The sequence below is a fragment of the Ambystoma mexicanum genome, chromosome 5p (assembly GCF_040938575.1).
Source record: "Ambystoma mexicanum isolate Mex_15411 chromosome 5p, UKY_AmexF1_1, whole genome shotgun sequence".
In the NCBI taxonomy this organism is placed as follows: Eukaryota; Metazoa; Chordata; class Amphibia; order Caudata; family Ambystomatidae; genus Ambystoma; species Ambystoma mexicanum.
This window is the reverse complement of record NC_090930.1, coordinates 1147084073-1147111080: the sequence shown is the minus strand read 5'-3', so window position 1 is coordinate 1147111080 and position 27008 is coordinate 1147084073. Positions and strand designations below refer to the sequence as shown.

General features: G+C 46.8%; 1 protein-coding gene across 1 annotated transcript in view; it reads right to left on the bottom strand.

Moving 5' to 3' along the window:
- Positions 1–4320: 4320 nt before the first annotated feature.
- C5PH5orf22 (chromosome 5p C5orf22 homolog) overlaps positions 4321–27008 on the bottom strand; it is a 746374-nt gene continuing 723686 nt past the window's right edge. The window contains exons 9-10 of the mRNA XM_069613612.1: positions 22757–22896; positions 4321–9292 (exon numbers count right to left, since the gene is read on the bottom strand). Of these exons, the coding sequence (XP_069469713.1) occupies positions 9160–9292; positions 22757–22896 (273 nt within the window). The 3' untranslated portion in view covers positions 4321–9159. The remainder of the gene's footprint in view (positions 9293–22756; positions 22897–27008) is intronic.

Sequence of the window (27008 nt, the reverse complement as noted above, 5' to 3'; positions counted from 1 at the left end):
CCAAAATCTGGCTGATACAGAGTCTTAGTGGCCACACGACAAAGAATTCTCTCCCAGGCATTGGTCATCTATGATTCATATGAGGTTGTCCGCTAGAGATTAAATCACAGTGATTTGAATGTTCATATGAATGAAGAGCACCTCTGTGTATCACAGTGAACTGTTCCCGGACTAAAAAACAAAGTCAGTGCTGCATGGGGACTATTTTGTATAGCTGTAGACGAAGCCCCAATACTTTGATTCCTTGTTTTTAACCCTTTTCCACAGAAGGCATTAGACTGATAGATTTAAAGCTTAAGTAGCCTTTGCATGCACTGGGCAGGTACAGCACATCTTGTGGCAATGATGAGTCTTCACCCACATTCCATAAGGTGCCACAACTATCCTTTCTTGACCTCACCACTTCGGCTGATGTGAGGTGATTTGACTGGTCATTAACACCCTTGCATAGGGTGCTAGCCAATCAGAAAGCTCAGAATGGGGGCTGTATTAACAGATATATTCTGTGTTCTGAGCAGCCATTTGGGCTTACTGCACAAAAAATCCAGACTCGCTTTTAAATGGAAAAGGTTGCTTTAATGTGACAGGACAACAGCTCACAAAACACGCTAACCTGGCTCCCTGGCCTTACAGACTAACATATCCATTTTAACAATTGCCAAAACGAATAAATAAACAATTTATATCCCTTCTTTCTTGTCCCTTGCTGCCTCCCCTCCCCTTAAATTCCTCTCAACCATCATTCCCGCTTTCTCCCATCTTCTCCCGAAGCCACGGCGCTCCTTAAATACCTCTTCCCCCTCTTTGTACCCCGGGGTAGCCTGCTCGTTCAAACAGCACCACCCCCTCCTTTACTGCACTAGTACCCCATTGTGCTTCCCCACCCATCGTCCAAAGGGCCATGTCCCCTTCACCAGAAAAACCTTCCACTGAGGTGTTCTTTCTGCCCCACCCCTTCCCTACGACACTTCTCCTCTACCTCCAACTCTTTACAATATCCTCTACAGCCAACCTAACATCACCCAGGTAGTACATGTTCCTCAATAATAACAAATGCACCCCATCCTCCCGAAATAATGCAAAATCCTAGTAAATGATCTTCTGGTGCGTCAGCGTTTGCAACCCCAGGATCCGCAAAAACCTCACCATCTCCCTGTTGATCTTTTTCCTCATCCTTACTACTGCACCTTCATTCACAGCCCCCCTCCATACTCTTCTTGGCAACAACTTGGTCCAAACCAACCCCACCCTGAGCCAAATCTCCTTTAACCAACTCAGATTCCCTTTTAATCATTTTTAGCAGTGACACCCCAGTATCCCTAACCAGATCGTTCTCCCTGCATGCAAAATTATTGCAACCAGACCATGAAACTCCCTCAAACCCACTATCATAGGCAGCAGTTGGTCCCACCTGAGCCCTCCTACCCAGACCATCTCACTAAAGCAATGTTATAGCTACATCCCAACTGGATCCCAAAAAATCTTTTTGCTGCTTCTTTCCCTGCCCATTTCACTAGGGAGTGTCCACATATCCAGTTCAGCGGCAACTCACCACTCCGTGCCACATCTCAAAAAGAAAAAATGTCATGAGACTTCTCTCCACCAACTGCATTACTCCCACCTCCCCACCCCCATCTCTTTCCTTTACTAACCGACCCCATTACCCAGCTCTCTAATGTATCCCTTGTATTTTGCCAATTTTCATCACCCCAAACTCTTAACCTTCTCTTCATATAGACTCATCCTACTACCTTCCGATGCCGCCCCATCCTAAAAGAATGAGTACCAAAATCTTCAGCTCTCTCCCTCAAAGCTCTCCTCATGACCCCCAAAACTTGAGCTGCCGTCACCTCAGACCAATTTTCATGCTAGAAAACCAAACCCTCTCTTCCTTTACATATTTCCCGCCATGATGCTTCCACCCTCACTGGATACAAATCTTTACTACCTCTATCCAGAAGCACCCAAAAGCTCTTTCCTTTCTTATCCGTCATTGATCTACAAATCTTTATATCTACAGTAATTTCTGTTAAGTGTACATCTTTCCACAGTAGACCTCCTTCAACTGTTCTCCCCGCTACCAGTTCCGACACCGTAAATGCCCCCAAAACCAATTTAAAAAACAGGTCGAAAACATGACCCTCTCCCATGATGACCAGAACGCCCCCCTCCCCCGAAACCTTGGAAAACCTCAATAACAGGGCATCTGAAACTGGTCTCCTGCTATCCTTACTCTTTATTTTTTCCCTTGCCCATCCTTCCAACATCGCACGTGCCATTTCACTGCCATTGGGCTGAAAACCCCAAAACCATTTCCTGTAAAAAGCAATACCCGCCAATTTCCCTATTATGGTTGCCCTAGACCAACCCTTGTCCATACACCAGAGTATAAAATCAACCACATCATCCCTTCTTCACTCCTCTGCATCCTCCATACCCTTCCAACTGCGCGCTCCCCCTTTTATAAAGTCCAACCATGTCCTCTTGTATGCCGTCCTAGATGCAGGGGCTAGAGAACCCTCTACTAAGCACAGTGCTCTCAGTTTCCTAGCCCCCACAGCTCCTCCGGGACACGATGCCGCTCATGTCCGCTTCTGATGCCATTCCATGGAATCTCTTCCACTGAAAATAAGATAATGCATCAGCAATGCCATTATCCTTCCCTGGCACATGTGTTGCTCTAAACACCACATTCAACTTCATACATTGCAGTACAAATTCTCTCATTAGCCGGGCTAACCTCTGGTCCCTAGCTGACTGCCTGTTCACAATAATGACCACTGCCTCATTGTCGATGTTAAAATGTATTTTCTTATTCTGCAACCCTCCGCCCCACAACTCCAGTGCCACTAACAACGGCAACAACTCCAAAAAGGCTATGCTACTTCCTCCTCTAAGCCAAAGTTCAGGCCACTTTTCGGCACACCCCTTACCTCTCCCAGAATACTCCAAAACCTCCTGAACCTGCCACATCTGAAAAAACTTGAACCTCCCACGAAACTGGGCCCCCCTGCAGCCACATTGACACTCCATTGAATTCTTCCAGAAAACTTAGCCAAATCTTGCAATCCTCTCATACTGCTCCAGACATCCTCACACTGTGATGTGGATACTTAGCCCCCGCCATAAAATGTGCCATGGTTCTACAAAAAGTGCGACCTGGGGCCACTACCCAACACGTGAAATTGAGATGCCTCACTAAACTCTGTATGTCCACCAGTGTAATTTTTTGGGCCGCTTCGCCTTCTCCAGCAACCCTACAAGCGTGAGGTCATGGCCACAGAATCCAACTCTATCCCTAAAAAGATCAACACTACCGCCGGCCCTTCAGTTTTATCCACAGCCAATGGCACTCCCATTCCTGCATCAAAGTCACTTGCTGTATGCAGCGTCGGTGCTGGACGCGCAGGCGCCATTCACTATAACCATAGGTCCATGTCGATCCATCCCCATACCGCTTGGTTGTCCTTACCCATCCTTGCCCTACATTTTTCATCATATCTCACCCTTGCAAATCCTCCAAAACGCATAAAGGCTTTCCTGATTACGTCAATGTATTTTAGCAATGCTTCACACCTCTCGGGGAACTTCTCGCAGTAAACACTAGCATATATAATAAATGCTGATGTCCAATTTTCAACTGTCAATCGTACCCTTGGTCTTGCTGCCAACTCCTGCTCTTCTTCCTTGGACCCTTCTTTTGGTCTCACCTCCTTGTGTAAGAGTTTAAAAACATCCACAAACTCCCCTGCCCATATTTTTTCCTTTGTCACCAGCATCAGATGCGCGCCCAGTGGCTTTGTAAGACCCATTTAAGGCATCTTCTTGGCCTTCTTTGTACTCTCCACCGTCCTCTCCGTAGGAACCTCTACCACTCCTTGGGCCACAGGCTCCGCACCCTTATCCGTTTGTACTTTAACTGAGGAGAAACTTCTTCCGCTCACCCTCACCAATGCCCTTGCGGACACCCTCTCCATCTCCCCACTTTCCCCTATGCCCCAACCCCCTGCTGTGTCCCCCCTAGTACCAAGCCTGACCCATGCCGCTGACCACTCCCTTTCTTGCTCACCTCTTTCTGCCCCGCTGTCACCTACACGCGTCATCCTGGCCTCCACACCGACACCCCTCCTTCTCCTTCCTCACCGGGCTCCTGCTGAGGGGACAAAAAACATCAGCAGAGTGTGCCAGCCCATTTCCCCGCTGTACTCTCAAGACTCCTACTACCCCTCGCCCATCTTCCCCAAACCTTAAACCCTTCTGCACCTTTTCTCTCCCCAGCAACTCTCCTTGCCCCTTATCCCCCCCCCACCCCAACGCCCATAATTCTCCTCCTCCAGTTCATCCTCCCCTGTTAAATACCATTCATGTTGAGAGCGAACGCTTGGGCCGAGCAGATCCTCTTCGGGCGAGCACGGGGCTTCCACCCCGATGCTCCTGTGACATTTTCTCGGCGGGGTCACGCCAACCCCTTCCTGCTCTTCTTGTGTGAGGGGTACCCTGCGCTCCACCATGCTACGGGCCATACTGCGCCCTCTAGGCTGTCCTCTTCCACCTCCGGGAGGGGCCGCTCTGAAGCCCTCTCCTTCCACCTCCTCTATGACCATGGGGGCCTTACCATTCCCATTGCGTACCACCCTATTTTGCAGGGAGGTCACTTCCATACCTTCCTCTTCCTTCGCTATCTAACTGGGATAGAGTCCTCCTCCGCCCACCTGCACTCTTCTGCAGACATTTCCCCTCTCGGCCTCCCTGCACCGCCACACCTCTTGGGTCCACACCAGCCCCAACATCGTCACTAACCCGTCCTGTTCCCCATTCTGCCATTATTCCTCCTCCGCTAGCAGCCTCACCCAGCCCCTCAAATCCCGGCCCGCTACCTATTCCCCAGACATCTGCTTCCCCACTCCCGGTTGCCCTGCCTGAGAGGGCCCCATCCAATGCTGCTCTGCGCTGTGGCCTCCCCTTCCCAGCTCCTTCTCCTCTCCCCTGTAACTTCTAGCACTGCTTCCTCCAGCTGGGCTTTTGATGCCCTGTTGATAATGGAGAGCGTCTCCCGCAAAGACTGGGTATCCACCAAACCCATAGACCCAGCACCCTGTACTGCCATCCTGCTCCACTAGATCAATCGCTGATACCCACCTCTGCCACACCCCAAAATATTTCCCTCCCGCCCCTCCCGAGCCTGGTTATCTAGATCTCCCTGCACGGGCATCTGCTGGCTGTCTTACCACGTAAAATGAAATACAACACACAAAAACACCACTGCGGACCCCCCCACCACCCCTGACATCAAAGGCTAAAATTATCCAACCTTATTATCCCACCCCAAAATAACTTTGTAAATTAAAATTTCCCTCTACTACTAAATAATTTATTATGCCCCCCTCTCCCAACGCTCCCACCTCTCCCAGCAAACAAACTGTGAAAATCGTCTGCTTAGCACTGCCACCTGGTGGCCAACTGTAAAAACCGCACTCTCCTCTTAAAATGGCTCCAAACGTGAAGGTCCGACCACCTAGAAAAAACTAAAATAAACAACTGCCTAACCAGTCTGCCCTTACCCACCTAAACGCCTGACACAGCTGCCAAAATCTGCCTCACAGATTCAGGGAAGATAGATACCGCTTTGAGGCACACACCACACTGCCCCCTTGTGGCACAATACAGCACTGCAAGGACCTTGCGTGCAATCAAGAACTCACGACCGGGAAAACAGCCTATTCCATGCTTCCCTCCCTTGTAGCTAGAAAACGATGCGTGCCCGCACCCCCACACCCAGCAACACCAGAATCACGTGGGAGAAACCAGGGCCCACGGGCGCGGCTCTGACACAAAAACCCACAATGGCAACAGCAACGAGGGAACGAGAAACGGGCCTGCGGTCTGCCTGAAGGCAGATCCCCCCCCCGCAGGTAAAGAGGGGCATTGCTTTATCCATAGCACACCCTTTAATATACACTGTTCCCAGTATTTGTTTTTTTTATTTTATTTTTTTAATATGTATCCCGACTTGGCCCCCACAAGATCTCTGCCCTCACCCAACAAAGCCCCAGCCACCGGAAGACTGATGCCACAAACTCAGGCCAAAGCAGGGAAGGCTTGGGAGCAGCGGCCTGACAAACGCTAACAGACAAACGCTACCTCACCAACCGTTGCTTGCTCCCGAACCTTCCCGGACCCCATATAAACCCCCCGGGATGGTGCTTTAGGCGCAGGCCAGCTTGCTGGACTGTGCAGCACCCAAAACCACCCCGGGAGGTGGGGGGGACGCTTGCGCGTTCCCCTTGGGACCACCCCCATCTGCAGCACGACGGTCCCTTCCACGCCCTCTCTCCCCTCAACCCCTTGCCTGCTCCCTCGAGGGCAAGAGGGCACTTAGCACCTGCGAGGATCACAAGCAAGTGGTAAGGGCATGTTTGAATTTGATGCTGAAGTCACGTTGTGCTTCTAAAGTCACCTTTCCTTGTTGATGACGTCAAGGTAATCAAGAAGGAAAACAGACTTTAGAAGCGCAAAATTGCTTCAGGCATCAGTGGGTAAGATTTTTTTTTTTTTTATTCAAACAAGCCTTTAGCATTCACGTGTGATGCTCATAGGTGTTATTAGCAATATTCACCTCAGAATTGGACGGACCCCTACTGGTAACGGCACCGCTACATGCTCCAAGAAACCCTGGCTTTACTCAGGCCCTTAACTTGGGTGGCTGGCTGTTCCCGGCAGGGTCGTCCCGCTGCCTCAGTGAATATTGCCTCAATAATGATTTGTAGGAGGCAGTGCATTTTACTGGTCGATAATAACATAGTGGCTAGTTAGGGCTTAGGGAAAGGCTGCAGACCCTATGTTGCCGAGGAATTAGCCAATGAGAAATGGGCCAAAAGCAAGTTAGTTATTTTCCTAATGGGACATGATCTTGTTTGCTCATGAGTGCGAGGCTATCCAACAATAACCCCGGCCTGCATAATATAGGGATTCTAATGAGAAGGCCAAGCCTTTTTGACAAAGCTATTCAAACAGACAATTGCCCTTTCGATAGATACCTTGAGTTGAGGCGAGCACCCAAGATACGTTTACAGTTATATTCCCGCCGATGTCGATTCAAAAAGCCTCAGCGGCTATAACACTATTTTACCCAATTCACAGTTGAAATTAACTAAGAAGAATTCATGGGGGCAAAGCAGAAGTCGCTCCTCCACATCTGAAAGTACCAATAGGCCAGGCAGATTTGTGCATCCCTAGAGCGATCTTTCCTTTATCAATCGTACTGGGTACAGAGGTGTACATTAGGGTGAATGTGCGGCCACTGAAGGCTGGAAGAACTACTGCCTTTACAGATGGGCACAGTGAGGAGTGACAGCAGCTAGGGAGCGGGGAACCTTCTTCAGACACCACTTGCTTTATGTGGCCCAATGGCAGAAACTCCGTAGAGCGATGGACAGAGGAGGTATGGCATGATGGTGGATTGCGTCCTTGAGTGGTAGAGGAGCTTAATGCAGACACGGAGGCAACGGAACAGAGTTCCAGTTACTATTGTAAAGTTTAGCTTTTTCTTTTTTCTCCCTGAAGCCCCTCTGTGACCAGAGTACAAAACAATCCCACATTTGAAAACAAATGCAGAAGAAAGCACTAGAGACAAAATAATGGATTCCTTCATTGCAAATTGATAAAACAACGCTTTGAAGTCGTCAAACTCCCACAAAACTCTGAGGCTTTCAATTCTAACCAAGAGGCAGACCTTTCTTTATATTATATGGAACTGATAGCTTTTTCCCAAAGCATTGTTTTTCTGAATATATACATATATATTTATTTTAATTGTGTAGTGGTTTACAACAAACCTTTCACAATTAACATCCCACTTCGATTAAAATCTTACAAATGTTAGTTACCAGTCCCATAACAATTTCGCCACATAAAAACATAAATGAATCGGTGCAAAAAAGTGTTAATAATGCACACATAATCAAGTGTCCTGCAGGAGAAAGGAAAAATGTTGCCAGACTAACAGCGCAATTATCCAAGTGACTTGATATCCATTCAGTACCCCTCTTCTGATAAAGCATCTAGATCTCCAAAAAAGCTCCCAGCTGAGAGTGTCCCAAGATCTTCAGAGGGCACAAAGTTTAAACATTCCAGGATTTTAACAAAACCTACCTATCCTGTCTTTTCTAGTGAAATGTTCATATAGCCCCAAGACTTCAAGTGTCTCCAAAATATTCAAACAAACTTCATAAACATAGGGCAGGCATGGCAGTCCAGAAATGGATGAAGGTAGGTTTGCAATTCTTTATAAAACGGGCAGATGTTGATATACTCCGACATAAAGCTTTTACCCACCAGGTGGAAAAAGATCACAATAAGTGCCTTCTCTTTTAATTATCTTCAACATTATTAGTGGACACAATGGATAGTCTATCTTGAAATTTATGTGGATCAGAAACTCCTCACAACGGGCAGCATAAAGATTTGAAGACTAATTTCTCGGCAGTTTTAAGGCCTCATTTAGAGTATGCAAACGTGTATTATCTTCCACAAAGCTAATTTTAACATATGGAGAACTCTTTTTCACTATGAGGATGTCAGACCTATTTTTTATATAATAAGATGAATTGGTATTCATGACTGTAGTCTTAAAGAAATATGCTTCTTTCTCTCCATGCAATCGCTGCAATGATGAACAACACTGTGGTTACAGGGAAAACGTTTTAAGACATATTAACAACTTCATTTATGATCGCCCTTAACCCAAAAAAAAAAAAACTCTACAAGGATTGGCCGTCTGCTTCCTCCTCTCACGAACACTACATAGAGTCTGTTAACATTGGACCAATCACTTTGGCTCTAGCACTGAGGTCCTAAGTCTAATTGTTTACGTAACAAATTATGTCACTTAGCAGTGATCCATAAACCGGACCCCGTAAAGCAGCATTTTAACATAGATGAGAAATTGTCACGGTAATGCACAAACTTTATGAAGTTCACTGTCCATCAAACCAAAAATATGAACGATCTATTGAAGTGCCTAGGACTGCGATGGATTGTGGTGCTGGTCAAAGGGCCCTTTTAAATAAGAGCACAGTTTAAAAGGTCAACTGCTCAATAGGCAGCTGGGCAACATCTCTCAAATAACGACCCCTCTGGAGCAACGTGGTTCTTTCTCATTCACACAGATGAGGAACCGGGGGAAAACTCAAAGTGGACATCCAGGCTGCCGTAGAGCGAGCGGAGCACATCCAGCACTTTCTCTTGAATGACGTCCACCTGCTCAGAGGGACAGTAATCATCCAGGCTCGATCTGAAAAAAAAAACACGGCTCAATCGAGTGCTTCGAAACCATACAGTTCTGTTAGATGAGAGTCAGCTGAAGACAGCCCTGGATAGAACTCCCACCACTTAGAGGGCTTATGCCGCAAATGACAAAACAAGAAAGCAGACTAATGAAGAATTTAAAGCCTCACAACAAAAGTATGGGGCTCGGATTCAGACATTTTAAAAACAGCATAAGAGTCTTGAGCATTGTATTGTGGGACAAGATGCATTGACTTGATGGACGTTGTGGAAATGTAAGGATTCCAAACCACACGATACAGTGCATACAGGCTCTCAAACTAAAGGCATTTGCTATTTGCAGATACAAAACACAATGTTGGAGGGTGCACCTATTGGTTGCAATTATAGTGCACTCTCTTCTATTAAACACAGGCTACAACGCCATCCGAATAGCTTGCTAGATACTCACTGTCTGTCTAATGCAAATATTATCACAATTTCATGATTTAGTGTCTGTGTACACCATACAAACCAGTAGAGTCCCCCTACTTGGTATCCTATTGCTGCACAATCCATTAGTGAAATACCAAACAGTGCCAAAGGCCAACAAATAACCCAATCTTACAACACAACATACATGTCTAAATGTCAGGCCTGGTAAACTTGCTCTTGAGTAGCCCGGCAGCCATCCCAATCCCATTTAACACTATCACCCCTTTACTTTGACAAGGACACTTCTTCAACACTTACGTCATCAGCATTCACTTCGTCAGACATTTACTTCTTCATACATTTACTTTGTCTTACCTTTACATAGTCTGCATTTTGACATTGTCACGCTGGCAATGGATATGGTAAGGTTAGCTGTATCTTGGGGCAAAGGAGGGGCTTTGGGGAGGAATATGGTTTAGGAAAGGAGGGCACTGGGGTCTCCCCCTGTAATGACAAAGTGAATGTTAGAAGATGTGAAAGACTGAACAAGTAAAGGTATGAAGAGGTAAATGTTACGAAGTGAATGCTGAAGAAGTAAACACGTATATCTCCATGTAACGAAGCACAATGAAAACCAAACCAGTACCTCTACCTTCGTGCTAAAGACAGCGCAGACAAGAACGCAGAAGAAACTGCAATTCCCACCTTGTTCAAAAAAATATCCTCACTGCCCACAACATCTCAAATGGTGAATCACTGCACTCACTCCATATGCCATAATAAAGAACGCAGGTACAGCTGACATCTCACCTCTTCCATCACTCTCGTCCTCCACCCCCAAGAAAAAACACAGATGAAAGTAAGAAAACCCTCTGTGCGCCTCAACAGGTCCCTCACTTCAATGCAACAAGAATTACAGCGTTCTGAATCAGCACAAAGAAACGTACTCCACCACGCTGAACGACCAGGCAAATCATACAGTACCTTAATCTTCACATTAAAGACTGCACACGCCCCTTCAAAGGACAAGAACACGGTTCTTAATCCAATTTCAAGAGTGGAGGAGAGCATTTTGCTTTCTCTTTATTGAAAGGCGAAGCAACATTGATTGAAAGCTAACGGCTTATTCATGCATCATCCAAATTACATTTCGCACGAGGACTAGGTAAAATGTCGTAGTTCAAAAACCCAAAACAGGCTGCCCTCTGCTGACAGCACTCCACCAGTCTGGAGACTCCTTACCCTACCAGCACTCGCTTTCATCTCCTCGTTGCTCAAGCAGCAGATACGTACTCTACCTCAGGGTTGTGGGTCGTTTTGTGGCGATACAATCAGTTTATTGATTTTTGATTGGTTTGAAGAAAGGGTTTTGGGCTACTTGCTACCATTTGCCTGCGTGTGCTGGGACACCTATGATTACTTATTTTTATTTGGGCTATGAGATGGCAATAAACCCAAACTATTGCATTAGAGTACAGACCGGGAGGAATGGCATACGAGGAGGGACACAAAGCTTGAAGGTGGGTCTGCCTTCAACCATTTGGTTTATAAGCACTATGTGTGTCCCACTGCAATCCTAACAAGTATTGGCAAAACCAAAAGTTTGGGCTCTTGTATAAGTATTAGACATTGATAGTGTCTTTCCAATGCCTTCACAAAAGCCCAAACTGTTGGCATTACCAATGCTAGTTTAATTTGCAATGGGTACGCTCCATACCGATCACAGAGCGGTGCTCGCGGTTCAGAGCCCTGCAGCTCTGAAAAATCTTGCTGGCCACCAATGGAAGCGCAAGGCACTTAAGCCTTCTCTCACACCCCTTCTGATAGGAGGGCAGGGGAGGGGCACTAACGTTCACTAGGAATACCAAGAGGGCGCTGGGTTCCTAGGCAAGGATTTCCACTAATGTGCAACTTTAATGAGCAGGAACCCATAAAGACAATAACATCAGCCCCCTTGGGCTCTCTGACCTGCACTGGCAGTTGCATATAGATGAAACAGGTCTCTAACGCCCCTTTAGGAGTTTCCAGTACACCCGGAAGGACACATGGAGCACTGAAACACAGTGAAGCGAAGAGCTCTGGCCGCTCTCGCACAGAACAGAGCGCATATAAAAAAGTACAGAAGTTGCAACACCACTCAAGTTGTGGATTGTGAAATAAGTAACAGGAAAACAAAATTGCCTCCAAAAAGGTGAAAGGAGCCTCATACAATCTACCATAGATGGGGCAGTAGCATAGTATTCAGATTCAGAATGGTCACAGGAGGATGGTGGAGCAGAGCAAGATCTCACTAGCTTCAGTGCTTTACAGAGGTGCTAGGCCCTGATACGGACATAGTTCTGGCTGCTTCCAATAGATCCGGGAATCCTGCACCTTGGGGACTCATCACCCTGGGTAATGGTAATGCGTGAGTGGGAGGGAGAGCTCCCGCATGAGGCCTGAGCATCGCTGTTAGTGTCCTTATGTGTGGTGAAGGTGCCCGCTGCTGGATACTGCGTTTGGAACGACTCTGGGTACCGACGTTGAGGGCACTGCTGCCTGGCGGAGGCTGCATATAATATCAAGGAGCAGCCAGTACATTTATAGTCTATTGGCCCGGACCAGTTGATGTTAGTTTGGTTTAATAGTACACAGCTGTGAGCGCCTTGACCTGGGAGGCTGCCGAAATGCTGGCCAATGAGAACAAAGGTGGACGAAAAGGATCCATCATGGAATCATTTGCAGCCAGCGGAGTACAGAGAGATCCTACTCCACTGACTGAGGGGACACAAACAATGAACCCGACAGTTCAGGAAATGACACACAAAGACAAGATCCTGGCAGCGATAGTGGCCTTGCACGCTTCACTCGAGGGCAGAATAGAAGAAGTCAAAGTGGATCTAAGTTTGCTGCGCCAAGATGTACGCTTGCTGTTGGAGAGAGTAACAACCACTGCATCATTGCTCGCTGAGAATGTGCTGCTACTAGTACTTTGGATACCATTGTATGGGATCTGTAATCCAGAAATGCTGCCCTAGAGTTGCGTGCGGAAGACGCTGAGGGACGATCCAGATGAGATAACATCTGTGTCCTAGTTCTACCGGAAGGCGAGGAGGGAAATGACTTGACCACCTACACAGAAAATATGATACTACAAGAGATTGACCCGGGAAGTTGTCCCAAGGTTTTACAATTGAGAGGGCACACTGCTCCCTACAACTCAGGCCACCGCCAGCCGTTAACTCGAGGCCCGTCATAGCACTCTGGAGAAGAGGGTTGCATACGTCGTGGTAAACTGAAGCTTAATTTATTTCCGAATTATAGGCCCCTAGTGCAGAAGAAACTAAACATGTTTGTCGCGAAAAAAAAGAAACACTCCGAAACCTGGGCCTCAAATATATGCTAATTTACCCAGCAAAATTGAAAGTGCTCTACAAAGGAAGAGGGATCTTCTTCGAAACTACAGAGGACGCAAATAACTGGATGCACCACAATGGTCTGATGGACAAACACGCAGAAGGAAATAAAGGCAAACCTAAGAAGGGATCCTGAACTACTGGATATTGGCAGCCCTGATGCTGGAGTTAATCTAGACTCAAGTCACCTGGAACTTGATCCTATATCACGTACACTACCAAAAGCGAATGTGGAAATGATCTGTAGCAGGAGAGCCGCACTGACCTTCATGACGTGGAACTGTCTAGCAACTCAGCAGATTGAGATTTAAAGGAGGCACCCATATTGTGCTGGTACCCACCGCCTGCTGTCCCTATGGTGATACTTCGCTTTGTGGAGGCAGGCTGGCTCGAAGGGCACAGTGCTGTTGAGCCTTTTTGTTGCCATGTTACTTATGGCGTATGTATTATGCTCTGGTTTGTTTGTTCAAGTTTGTTTTGATTTTTCAAGAGCATCAGTGAGGCAGAGGATAGATGTGGAATGAACCCTTGGGGGGGTAGATAAGCGGGATTTAGGGTGTTGGCCCCTGTATTGGAAGGGGAATAAACGACAAGCATGGAACCTACACGTGTTGCAGTGCTGGATGGGGGATAACCCTATGGGGTAGATGGCAATGCTCAGAGTATTGACATGGAATGTCAGGGGGATGAACACATATTTGAGGAGGAATAAAATTGGATCCTACTTGCGTAGGAAGAAAATGTCGATCACACTCCTGCAGGAGAATCATTTGTTAACAGAAGAGCAAGGGAAGGTGGTGACTAGGTTGGATGGCCGGGGAGAAGAGTTGGTTTTGGAGCTACCTATTCAAAATAAACCAGAGGGGTTTCGATATGGATAGATGGTGCATTCCCCTTCCAACTTATTGACGCCAACAGAGACAATGAGGGTAGGCTTGCAATACATGGCTACATTGAACACAAGGCCACATATATTGTGAATTCTTATTCCCACAACCATACAGCATCTGCCTTCCTTTTTTCCTTATGCGGCAGAGTGGGGCCCCTGAGGGATACGCTCTTGATTGGGAAACAGTGTTACGTAAAAGCAAGAATTGTTCAAAAAATGATATGTCAGGGTGTTCAGGCCGCTGGCCTCCCTTCCCTATGTTTTCAGCATGGGACAAAGCGGTGCACTCGAGCTTAGCACAGTAGCTGACTTCTCTAGCACGAGGATGCAGTTCAAATCTCAGTATCAGGGCCTTCTGTACCAAATTCTCTTTGTCATTCAAAGTCTCTTACATCAGAGGGCCTGATACGAAAAACAAACATTCAAAAGTTCCTTTCTCTTCAGGATCTCACTGTCCTCTGGGTCATACTGCCCCCATCCAATGACAGTCTTCTCCCTAAGCCCTGCCTCTGGCAGCCATCTTCAGATTTGGTAAGCACGTAAAGTGGCAGTATGACCAAGAAAAGCCACAGAGGGGCCGGAGGGAGGGTGCGCATGTGAATCCATGCCAGACCTATGCTGGAGAACAATAGTTACAGGTAAGTAACTTAAACCTTCTCCAGCATTGGGTCTGGCATGGATTCACATGCTCATGAATAACGAATACACAGCAGTACACATTACAACAACAATGGGAGGTGGCAAGGCTCAACAGAAGCAATTTACACTTACCTCTAGAACACTCACCTCAGGCAAACTTGTTGCGTAGCACTGCCTGGCCGACTCTGGACTACTCCCTGGAATCCCTGTCGACGCAGTAGAACTTCGTGAAGGTATGCGTGGACCTCCACGTTGCAGCCCTACAGATGTCAAGCAGGGGCACACCAGAAAGAAACTCTGTAGTCACAGAGATCGCTCTGGTGGGGTGGGCTCTTGGACAACCCGGCAGTGGCCGGTTCACCAGCCAATGAAAATGCATGATGCAGCCAGAGCGTCATCATGAGATGGAAGCTTTGGACAAGGCCTTCCCATGATTCACAGGTCCAAAGTTCACAAACAATCGTGAAGTCTTCCGAAAACTCTTTGTGCGTGCCACATAGAACTTCAAGGCACGAGCTACGTCCAGCGAATGCAAGGCCCTCTCCATCGGTGACAAATGTTTCTAGAAGAAGACAGGCAAAACCAAAGGCTCATTGAGGTGGAATTCCGACGGAACCTTCAGCATGAAAGTGGGGTGCGTAGGCAGTACCACCCTTGATTAGTGGAAAGTCAGATACGGCTGCTTGCAGGATAGGTCCTGGATGGTTCTAGGTCATTTGGTCGAAAATAAATGGTCGACAGGACAATTGGTCGACACCAAAAGGTCGACAGGTCAATTGGTCACATTTTTTTTGGTGTTTTTTCACAATTTTTTTTTTTTTTGGGGGGGTCCCCCCGAACCCTTTTTTTTTGCTAAAAACCCCTTTTTTCCCTAAACCAAAACCAAAACCAAAAAATATACATATAAATTTAAAACAAATTCGACCATTTGACCTGTCGACCAAATGGTGTCGACCAATTGTCCTGTCGACCATTTGTCTGTCGACCATTTGACCGGACACCGTCCTGGATCTCACCCACACCTTCTGGCTGAGGTGATGGCCACAAGGAATGCTGTCTTCCATGAGAGGAACTTGAGTGGGGCTTGATGCATAGGTTCGAAAGGTGCACCCATGAGCCTTGTCAGGACGATGTTGAGTTCCCACGCTGGGGCAGGCTGCTTCACCGGAGGGAAAGATTGAAAGAGCCCCTTGAGGAACTCCTTGATGAGTCTGTGGAACCACAGTGAAGATCTTCCTAGGGATCTGATATAGCGTGAGATGGCCTCCAGGTGTACATTGATAGATGTGGGAGCAAGCCCAGCTTTCGCCAAGGACAGCAAGTATGGAAGATTCTGTGGAGCTGTGACCCTCAGATGGGTAATCTTCTGTGACCGGCACCATGTAACAAAATGCTTCCATGTATGGCCGTAGCACTTTAGAGTCGATGACGCCCTGGCTTTGAGAGGACCTTCCTGTAGTCCACTGGCAACTCATAACCTCCACACTCGAAGGCTGGGTCGTGATGAAAGATTGCGCCTCCTTCTCTGGCGAGCACATCCGAAAGTACCGGAAACTTGACTGGGGGTGACACAGACAGGCTGACCGTCTCCTAGTATGGAGGGGTTTGGAATCCCATCCCCTGGGCGATGTGAGAGCGTACCCCCACCATTCTATTGCCCGCCGGAACTTCTCGTTGAGGGGGACCTTGTCCGTAAATTTCCCAGACACCTGTATCCAACATGCATCCAAGAATTCATGAAGGGGTCTCACCTGCAACCTGCAGAGACGGACGAGGTAGATGCAGGACAACATCATGCTGAGCAAAGACTTGATGGCCCGAACCATGCCCGTCTTTGCCGACGATAGCCGCTGTACCTTCCCTTGAATGGCTGCTAGCCTTTACTCTGAGGGGATTGCCAGGCAAGCCAATGTGTTGAGCATTCTGCAATGGCGTTCAGCATGAATTTGGATAGTTCATGGAGAACCCCAGATCTGTCGGTAGCCGGACGGTCTCCTTCGTGTGCTTGTCGGCCAACTCCCGGGAGCAGGCCGGTATTAGCCAACCGTTCCGGTACGGGTATACGTGTACGCCCTGCAGACGCAGTTGGGCCGTCACCGGTGCCAGGTATTTTGTGAACACCCTTGGGACCGACTATAGGCCGAAAGGTAAGGCCTTGAACTGGTAGTGTTGGCCTTGTACCATAGGAACTTCTGATGTTTCCTGGACATGGAAGTAAGCATCCTCCATGTCCACCGACGTCAAGAAATCCCCTTCCTCCAGCTGGCCGAGCATGTGCTGCAACGTGACCATCCTGAATTTTTGGAATTATAAATACTTGTTCAGAGGGCGCAGGTCTAGGATGGGTCTCCAACCCCCTGTCTTCTTTCTGACCACAAAGTATCTGGAATAGACTCCAAAGCCCCAGAGCCGCTGGGGAACTAGTTCTATCGCCCCTTTCATAACATGGCTCTCACTTCTTCCAGGAGCTGAGGGATGTGCTGCTCCTAACAGGGAACCAGTGGAACACGAGGGCGCCTGCGTTGGAACTCCAAGGTGCCCCTGGCCGAGAGCGACCAGCACCCATCTTTCGGTGGTGATCTTGATCTACACGCCGACAAACCTCGTCAACTGTCCTCCCACTGAGGTGCACGAGTGGGGGCCCGACATCTTGGCCGGTTCAGGCTTGCTTGGGTACCGGCGCTTTGCCCTGTGGGCGACGGCAACCTCCGCCAAAGTAGGCCTGGGAGTGGCCCATGTAGGCTTCCTGCATGGATGATCGGGAGGTTGCCTGTACGATGAGGAGTATCCCTGGGATGATCTGCTCGATTTCCACATGGAGGAGCTAAAGGACAACGAGCGATGCTGCTGTAGAGTGCCAAGGGAGCGTGCCGTCATTGTTTTTATGGCTTGAAGGAATTCGTTGACCGCCTTCCCGAACATATTTTCACCATCAAAAGGCATGTCCAGCACCTTCGCATGAAGGTCATGGTGAAAGTTTGTGGCTTTCGACCATCCCTGCTGACGAAGGCAAACTCTGTTTCCCATCTGTCGGAAGCCTGTGTCTGCGATGTCCAGGGCCACTGTAATGTCATGGCCCGACGCCACCTCCCTTTCCTGAAAGAGTGTGAGAGTTTCCATTTTGTTGTAGTCGAGGAGGAATTCCAGGATTGTAACCCAGCTTTTACCAAATCTCCCAAAATAGCCAGAGCATTAGACGCTTTGATTGTGGACGCTGCCATGTATATGACTCTCTTCCCCATGGCGTCCATCTTCTTCCCCTCGTTGTCCTGGAGAACTGAAGACGATGAAGCCGGGTTAGCCAAACGCTTCCTTGCAGCAGCCAACACTAGTGAGTCCGGCGACGGTTGTGACCTCAAGCACTTGGGCGCGGAGTCCAGCACCCTACATTTCTTCTCCAACCTGTCACGTTTGGTTGGAGCTATGCATGGGTTCTTCATGAGGGCTAGACCCTACTACCAAATGTCGTCCAAAAAGGGTACCAATATTATAGTCTTCCTCTTGGATTCTTGTTGCTGATATAGGATGGTGATCGTGGCCTATCCAAGCCGAGACCCGCATCAGCGGCGAACCTGGTGGAATCTTTCCTGTGGCTCTTGACCATGGATGGGGTATCCTGAAAGGACTTGGACTTCCTCCCGGATGGAGGCCGGTCCTCGGACCGACCAGTCCTGGTTGAGGCAGGACCTTGCTTGGAGCACGGGTCAGAGGCCATGTTCAACTTGAGCCATGCCGCCAGCCTGCTATAGCTGTCCTTTGTCTTCTTCGAGAAGCACAGGCAGATCTTGCACCCATCGTCCCTGTGGTCCGGGTGCAGGCAGTAGACATTGCAGATGCTTGTCTTCCACAAAGACATTACATAGCCTGCATTTGATGCAGGGCCTGAAAAGGGTCCTTTGCTCGTTTTTCTCCTCCGTCATGGTCGGAGGCCCCGAAGTAGTCCCAAGAGGGTCTTCCATAAATCTTTTCCCTTGAGGAGTGCAAAACTTCACCAACAACAGATCCCCATCGCCGGCCGATGAAGAGAGGAGCACATGGGCTACTATGGAACAAAAATACAATTTTTTCACAGAAAACGTAGAGAAAAGTACAAAATCGCTCCGAGAGCAACTCAAGGGCTCCCAACACTGAAGCGTGCAATGAAAATCTGAAGATGGCGGCCAGAGGCAGGGCTTAGGGAGAGGACTGTCATTGGATGGGGGCAGTATGACCCAGAGGACAGTGATAGGTTTAGAGAAGAAATACAGTTTTAAAGTGAAAGTGAAACAGTTTTTTCTTTTACCGAGGATGCCCAGCCTGACGACAAGGAATATTCAGGAGCACGTGAATCCATGCCAGACCTCATGCTGGAGTACTATATGTTGTCTATGTGACGAAAACGTCAGAGAAGCAGAGTGAAGTGGGATACTAGGTATCCCCTTAGCACTCCACATAAGGTGGTGTGTGCTAATCTCACATAGTACAAAGTTTTATGAAGGATACAAAGTATCCGGTTGTAGGTCAAATGGTCGAATCTAAATGGTCGACAGGACAAATGGTCGACACCAAAAGGTCGACAGGTCAAATGATCGAAAAAAAATATTCTTTTTTTTCACATTTTTTTTTGGGGGTGTTCTCCCCCCAACCCTCTTTTTGCTAAAAACCCCTTTTTTCCCCTAAACGAAAACCTAAAAAAAATATATAACTAAAAAAAAAATTCGATCATTTGTCCTGTCGATCAAATTGTGTCGAACATTTGTCTGTCGATCATTTGACTAGACACCAAAGTATCCCTCTATCCTTAAGAACTGTAGTTAGTAAGCATAAAGAAAACATCTCAAAGGAGAACCCAAAGGGTTCCCAGCAACACTGCACGTAAGGTGCTGTGTGCTGCAAAAGCTAAACAAAGATGCCTTTAAAGACATATGGAGGAAAGCAGACTCCATAGTAAAGGTAAAATACAGAACATAGTTCCAAAAGTCAGAGCAAATAAGAATGAATCAGGGGAAAAAGGCTCCCCTCACTCAGGATAGAAAGAAAAAGGTTCAGAAGTCCAGCAAAAAGTGCTGCGTGTCTCACTAGGAGAAGGGATGAAGCATAACAATGATACATCTCCCTAACAAGGTGCACTAATTAAACTTTTACATTTCTCATAAGTCATCTCCCTACACATCCTTATGGGACGTAAATATAGTTCTGAACCTCTCTTTTAGAATTTGGTCGATAACGTGGATCTTCTGTGCACAGCGTTGTCAGGCATACTGACAAATCTACTATGCTTGAAATCCTGCAGTTGTGTCGAGTGTTCAGGCATTTGACTGAGCAGGCAGGGTTTAATCCTCAGATGGAAGGACTTTTCATATCCTTACTTTCCGGAACGTTGTAAGCGATGCATGGGTCATTGTCTTAGTGCAAGGCTCCTTATGAGAACATGCTAGAGGGCAGCTGCTTATTGCACTGCGGAAGGCCCATAAGCCTGTCACGTCGCCTACCCTGGCAAGATGGGTTTGGTGGATGCTATTGCAAGTAGGTATAGATATACGTTTAGGGCACATTCAGCCAAGGGGTCAAAGATATTATAAAGATGGCCAATTGATATGGCAAATCGGTCTTTAGATTGTTTTGATCTTAAGCCTACTGAACAACCGGCTTTTTTGGTGGTGAATACGCTTTACACAGGCATAATGCTCGCCTCCTGTCTTGATATAAAATGATGATATTCCAGAATTACTTCTAGAAGCGTCTTGATCTATAAAAGAATAGAGGCAAGCATTATCCCACCTTAAGTTGCAAATAATATGCATCCTGAAGCACGTTATGTGCTAATTAAGTAGCCTTCAGACAGGCAACATTACATTGAGTAACATGGCTTGAGAAAGTAAATATGTTTGCGGTAAATGTATGGCGTGTCGTCATTCTTGGGGGGTATCATTTCAAACCACCGTAATTCTTAAGCTTTCGTTTGCATATTTGTTTCAGGTGCAGGCATGAAGTTGGCATACTCTTCTGAAGAGCCTGGAGAGAGTGCATGGCTTTTGAATTGTTGTCATTGAGTTATATGGTTGCCGAAATGCTATGCGGTTCATTACTTACCTTACCTTAATCTGCCTGTGCTAGTCACAGCAAAATAGAGGTGGTGGACAGGACATGGAAGAGGTGCTTTTTGTAGAACAGGGAGGCTCTGGATTGATGGGAGTGCCGTCAGCTAAGGGCAGTCTGTTTTCAGTGCTCGAACTACAGTTCGAACTACAGTTCTCATAGGCAATTTAGTTTGGTTGATACAGGACGTTTGCTTTAAATAATGCTGCTTCGCCTTTCAATAAAGACATGGAAGCCTAATGCTCGCTTCAGTGTCTTTAATAAAATCAATGCTTTCCTATACATTATTCTGAGCAATCTTCACGGTCAGCTTATGTATTCCACCTGAATAGATACCACATGCTGACATAACCTAACTGACCTGAAAAATAAAACGAATGGGAATTCTTCACACTAAATTCACAAAACTCAGGAAAAACATAAAATCCTCCATGCTGGAAAACAAACCAAATCCTGTCAAAAAAGTCAAGGTTCCAGAGAGTGTCCTTTCCACCCATCTCCACCATCATTACTCAGGCCTTTATGATTTCCACAAGAATATTTCCGCCAGAAAAACTCTTCAACGAGAGTGTCATCATCGTAGCCTCTCCACTGAACACTGTATAAACCAGTCGCTCAGCATAAGAGTCACGTGAAGTAATGTCTTTGGACATTATCGGTCCTCGGGATGTAATAGGAGGAGTGTTGAGGTTCATTCTGATTTTGGTGGATTATACTTCAAGATCGGTGGAGGTGGCTGCCATGGAGTTCAACAACCAACATAACGATGTTCCAGGTTCTAGACGAACAGGACACTCTATTCTCAGTTCTGTCTAACAGAACACACTACATCATCATGCCTTTGTCTCTCAAGCCACCTGCCATCTCATCAATAAAACGCAGTGAATCCCACATTTGCATGTAACACAACAATTGCAGACTTCCCAACCACCCTACAGAAAACAGTCTTCACCCACTACAATCTGACTAGAAACTGCCTGGAGCACAGAATAGAAAACGTTCATACAATCTGCGATGATGCCCTCGGAGCACTCATTGATGGAAACGTGTCCCTGCTTGTAGCACTTGGCCTAAATGCAGCTTTCAACATGGTGGACAACCAGGCCCTAATTCACCACCTGTGAATTACCAGTGTGTGAGACTCTTTGCTACACCCTTGTTCCCTCCTTTTAGGTCAAGGACACTTAGCAACTCAAAATGAGACACTTTCTGACTCCTGTCAAGGCTTATAAGCCATTCCATAAGGAAACCACCTTCTTACTGTGCTTCCCAATGATTAAGCTGCTAACTCTTGAAGATTGTCATCCACAATGTCCCATCTCTACCTGTGCAAACGACACATGGCTCTATCTCTCAACCCTCAATCAGCAAAATCAATAACACTGGGAGAGCAACCATTCTCCTCGGTAGACCATGCGTGTCCCTTTCTTGCATGCCAAGTTTGCTATAGTGTTCTTGCCAAGGCTTTGCGAAAAGTACACGTTCTAATTCAGATCTCAATAACTTCAATAGAAAAATGTGCAAAGAAAAGTGATGAGAGCAGCCTGGATTTGAGGTCCAGTCCTGCGCTTAGACGCTGGATGCACAATACAAAAGCCCAATTTCTTTTTTTTAATAAGCACAAAAATGTGTGCATGCAGTCACATATGTCTTGGGTGTTAAAATACCCAGACCCACCTATGAAGTGGAACCTAGAGGAATTCCCATGCCTGCATAACCACTTGATGTGGATCATGCAAAAAGAGCCTTCAACATCTGCATTTGCTTACTGATGGGGGTTTTGCCTAACATTTTTTTTTTTAATTTTCACTCCAGAACATTCGCAACATTATACCCCACACACTGCCCTTAGTAGGCGTGCCTTAATTTAGCAGATGTACGCCCCCGCCCTCCAATGGAATGTATCTATATGTCCGATTTCTCTGTGGCAACTGGATCTGCTTTGTGACCCCAAACTATGTCCGCGTAAACTTTCATGAACGGGTGCACAAAGAAAGCCAGCAGTTAAATGGTTAACCTGATGGCGAGGCAGAGGCAATCATGGAGTCAACTTTACCGGGCTATTGTCACAAGAGTTGGCTTTGGCAAATTTTTGAGTAGTCGCTTCACAGCATGTACGAGGCCATCGATCTCCGGCTCGGTGCTCACGTGGTGCGGAAGTTCCGAAAAATCACAGGTCAAGCCAGCTTGATGTACCTGTAAATAGAGAAAAATTGACAACACATATTTTCACGTGCATGTAAGCTGTAAATGCATAGGACTAACCAGTTTAGCCAGCAAACAATTGATATTTGCAAAACTCTTGCAGTAAACCTCAGATTGCGATGCACATGGCAGCACAGGGAAAATTATTACAAAACTGTTTAATTAGACCTCATCTTAAATAGATTAAACTAACTGGGCTCGAGAAAAGATGGATTGGACTCTATTTAAAGAGACTGATTCGTGCATATTGTCGGCTCCTCCGTTATGGGGACTGCCAGTGGGTCTGACACCCGCACTGCGACTCTTAATCAAATACGACGTGGACTCGGAGGTTGGATTCATGCAACTTTTTATTTCACCTTCCTCATTTACACTGCCGTCCCTTCTTCCCTCCTCATCACTTCCCAAGTCCCACCCCCAAACTACATTTTCCAAACTCCCTGATAGTACACATTGTTTGAGGTTGTATACCCCCACAACCCCACACCCAATCCAAAAACCCCTGCAACCCCCCCACCCAATCCCCTTATATTATTTATAATCCAAAACCAACCCAATACATATATAAAATAACTAAAATAATATAAAGGTCAATTGTGCAGAAGGTCAATTAGGACCACTATAATTAGGTCAATTGTGCAGAAGGTCAATTGTAAAAGGTCAATTTGGGCAATACCATTATTTGATAGGTAGATAATGTACACAAATCAGAATAAATCAAGATTGCATCTAAGTCAGTTCTTGTTAGGACCTTCTCCCTGAATGTAGGAAGCCAGCATGCAAATAAGAGCATGTGCTGCTACGAACACTCCCCCATGACGTACTCTGCAAGGGAAGGTGGTCTCCTCACCTGTGCCCACCAGTTCCTGGTCCGTACTCTCAACCCTGCACCTTCGTCCCTCCTTGTACTTACCTTTCATCACAATATGGTCGATGCGGGAAGCCACATCTACTCCACGGTGTCGCGGATGCTGGATCCGCAGAGATTGGTGTCTGGCTTGGCACCTGCCTTCAAAATGGCAGCCCGCCAGACGCTAGTCAAGCACACATGAAGGCAGAACCGCAAGAACAAAAAACACTTCCAATCTGCACTTATGAAACACCAGGCTTATGGCGCCTTTGGATAAGCTTACACCAGGAGGTGTTTTTCAGACCCACGCTGCACTATTCTTACTACAGTAAGTTACTTTAGTGTTAGGGCAATTTAGGACGACTCTATGTTTTCGTAGTTAGGGTTTATGATTTTGTTTAATCATGTGTTGTATGTTTCCACTACCATGAAAATGTGTCTTGGGCCTCATAGTATTCAAGGAAAAGAGAGAGTAATGAGAAGTGCATTTACAACTTTTAATAAGTATTAAGCGATGGTATCCCTATCTCAGTCTATGGGATTATTGTTTTCCCATTACCCCTTGATGGGAGTCGATGGATGGAGTCGGGATCCTGAGATCACCTGCCACCGCCCGTCAAGTTCATGACAAAATGGAAGGCCAGAAAACACTGCAACCACCCATTGTATATTGACGAATCCCAAATGCACCAATGATCGACAAATACACTGAGAGAGGTACCCTCTCAGTCAGCCATACAGACCAGGTGCGGTACAAATCTATCTATGCAAAATTGAAAAGCTGAATACTATGGTCAGAGACCCCTATATGGACAGCTTGGACTGAGCACCGAGAAGCCATGCTGCCGACGTCATTAGAGACTCCACGACATAGCAGCATTAGCCATGAAGTACACGTGAAATCCGCACTGCGCTTCACAAACACACACTCGAATACATGAACATGAGCGTGCAGTTCTATAATTAGAGGGCAGATACATATACATACTGTTATTTTTTTTTATTATTTTTGCCATTAGCCAAATGCACTAACGCAGAAACTGCAAGGCAAAAGAGATCCTGAGCAAGCTTGCTGATGTTTAAATCCAATAACTGCGTGGATGGTTTATGGTCTGTCCATCTAATGCCATTGCATATAATGCATTCCATTTAATTCTTTCCATCTAAAAACTTTGGGCACTCTCAAGGAAGTACAGAAGTGACACAAGACACTGAGGTGGACAACAGAGATGACTGATGCCATTGACATGTTTAAAGAGGAAATATCCACAGCACCAGTGCTAGGAATCCCAGACTACAAAAAGGAATTTTTCCTGTTCTCACACACTGATGGTGTTGTGATGAAAGCAGTATTGACACAGAAGACAAGTTTGGGACACAAGCCAATAGCTTACTACAGTGGGATGCTTGACCCAGTAATGAGAGGACACTATCAGTGCGAAGCAGCTTTGGCAGCTGCCGCATTAGCAGTAGAAATGTCAGCAGCAATTACCATGGGGTGCACTACCACTCTGTACGTGGAGCACACCCTTTTGCGATACTGCAGAAACCAAAGATCACACAAAGAGCATCAGGGTCCAAAGTGATACTATCAAATGCATCTCTGAAGATAGTGAGACACAGGCTTGTCAACCCATCAATATTCCTAGCAGACGTCATACAAGAAGGAGACTATGTACAAGACTGCGCAGAAAACATACAGGGATTCAGTGATACTCTCAAGGTAGACGAGGATGCACTTGAGGGGGGAGATGTGTTGTACATTGACTGGTCTACAACTACTGATCAGACAGATGGAGTCAGGCATACAGGAACTGCAGTAGTGAGGCTGAAGGAAGATGGGACAAGTGAGGTAGTGGCAAGTGCGCGATTACCATCCCGTCACTCAGCTCAAGCAGCAGAACTAGTGGCTCTAATACTAGCACTGGAACACATAAGAGACAAGGAAGTGACAGTATACTCTGACTCAGCTCATGTGACATCAACAGTACACTCTCGACTGGCACGATGGATCAGGAGAGGATTCAGGAGGGCAGATTGGATACCAGTACAGCATGCACTTTTATTGGGCAAACTGATCAAAGTCATTGATTATCAAGCACGGGTAGCCAGAGTGAAGTGCAAAGCACACACTAGAGGGGAAGATCCGATCAAGAGGAAACAAAGCGGCATATTTCGACGCCAAATGCACAGCATATTTTGGAGAGCTATTAGAAATGGAGAGAGCATCAAATGTCCGAGAGGGGGTAAGGAACATGGGGCTGAACATGGGGCTGAAGGAAGGATACAATGCACTGCCAGAAACACAGATAATGGAGTTGCAGGGAACAGCACCCCGGGAAGAGAAGGAATTGTGGATTAAAAGGGATGTACAATGTCTCCAAAAGATGCCCTATGGCAGCGAATAACATAGGGAAAGTGGTCATGCCACTAGCATTATTGAACACAGCACGGACACAATTGCACCACCCAACACACACAGGAAAAGATGCTGCCTGCATTGGAGAAATATGGTTCTGTCCTAATTTGGCGGAACACGTGGCTGAATTTGTAAGAAATTGTTTGACGTGTAAGCAGTTTACAGCAGGGCAGACCTTGAGAGTTGTGAGAGGAGCCATACCTCGGCCAGTAGGTCCATTCCAACATTTACATGTCGACTACGTTGACATGATCCAAGTGTGTCAAGGATACCGCTACATGATAGTGGTTGTGTGCCCATTCTCTAGGTGGATTGGGGCAGGCCCCTGTTCACATGCCGACGCTCACCGAGCCGCTAAATTCCTGGTCAGGGAAGTGTTCCCAAGATGGGTCATGTGTGAGGTCCTGCGGTCTGACAATGGCCCTCACTTAGCCAATGAGATGTTCCAGCACATCACCACGTTGCTGGGCATTCAACACAAATTTTCCTGTGCGTACCACCCGCAAGCAAATGGGGTGTGTGGCTTGAACAGTCTCCTGAAGGAGGCCATAGCCAAAAACTGCAGAGCACAAAGAAAAATTGGCTGCACTTCTTACCTCTTGCTTTGTTTGCTTTGCGCAATAAGCCTGGGTCGAACCATCATTTAACGCCCCATGAGGTGGTGACAGGACGGCGCATGCATCTCCTGCTGGCGCCTCCCACAAGAGCACTAAAAGACTGAGAACAGTGCAGATGTGTTAGGACAAGAGATGTACAAATACATTACTTCCTTGATTGCTAGTTCTTCTTTTATCTCTCGCCAGATATAGCGACACCATGGGGCCCAGAAGACAG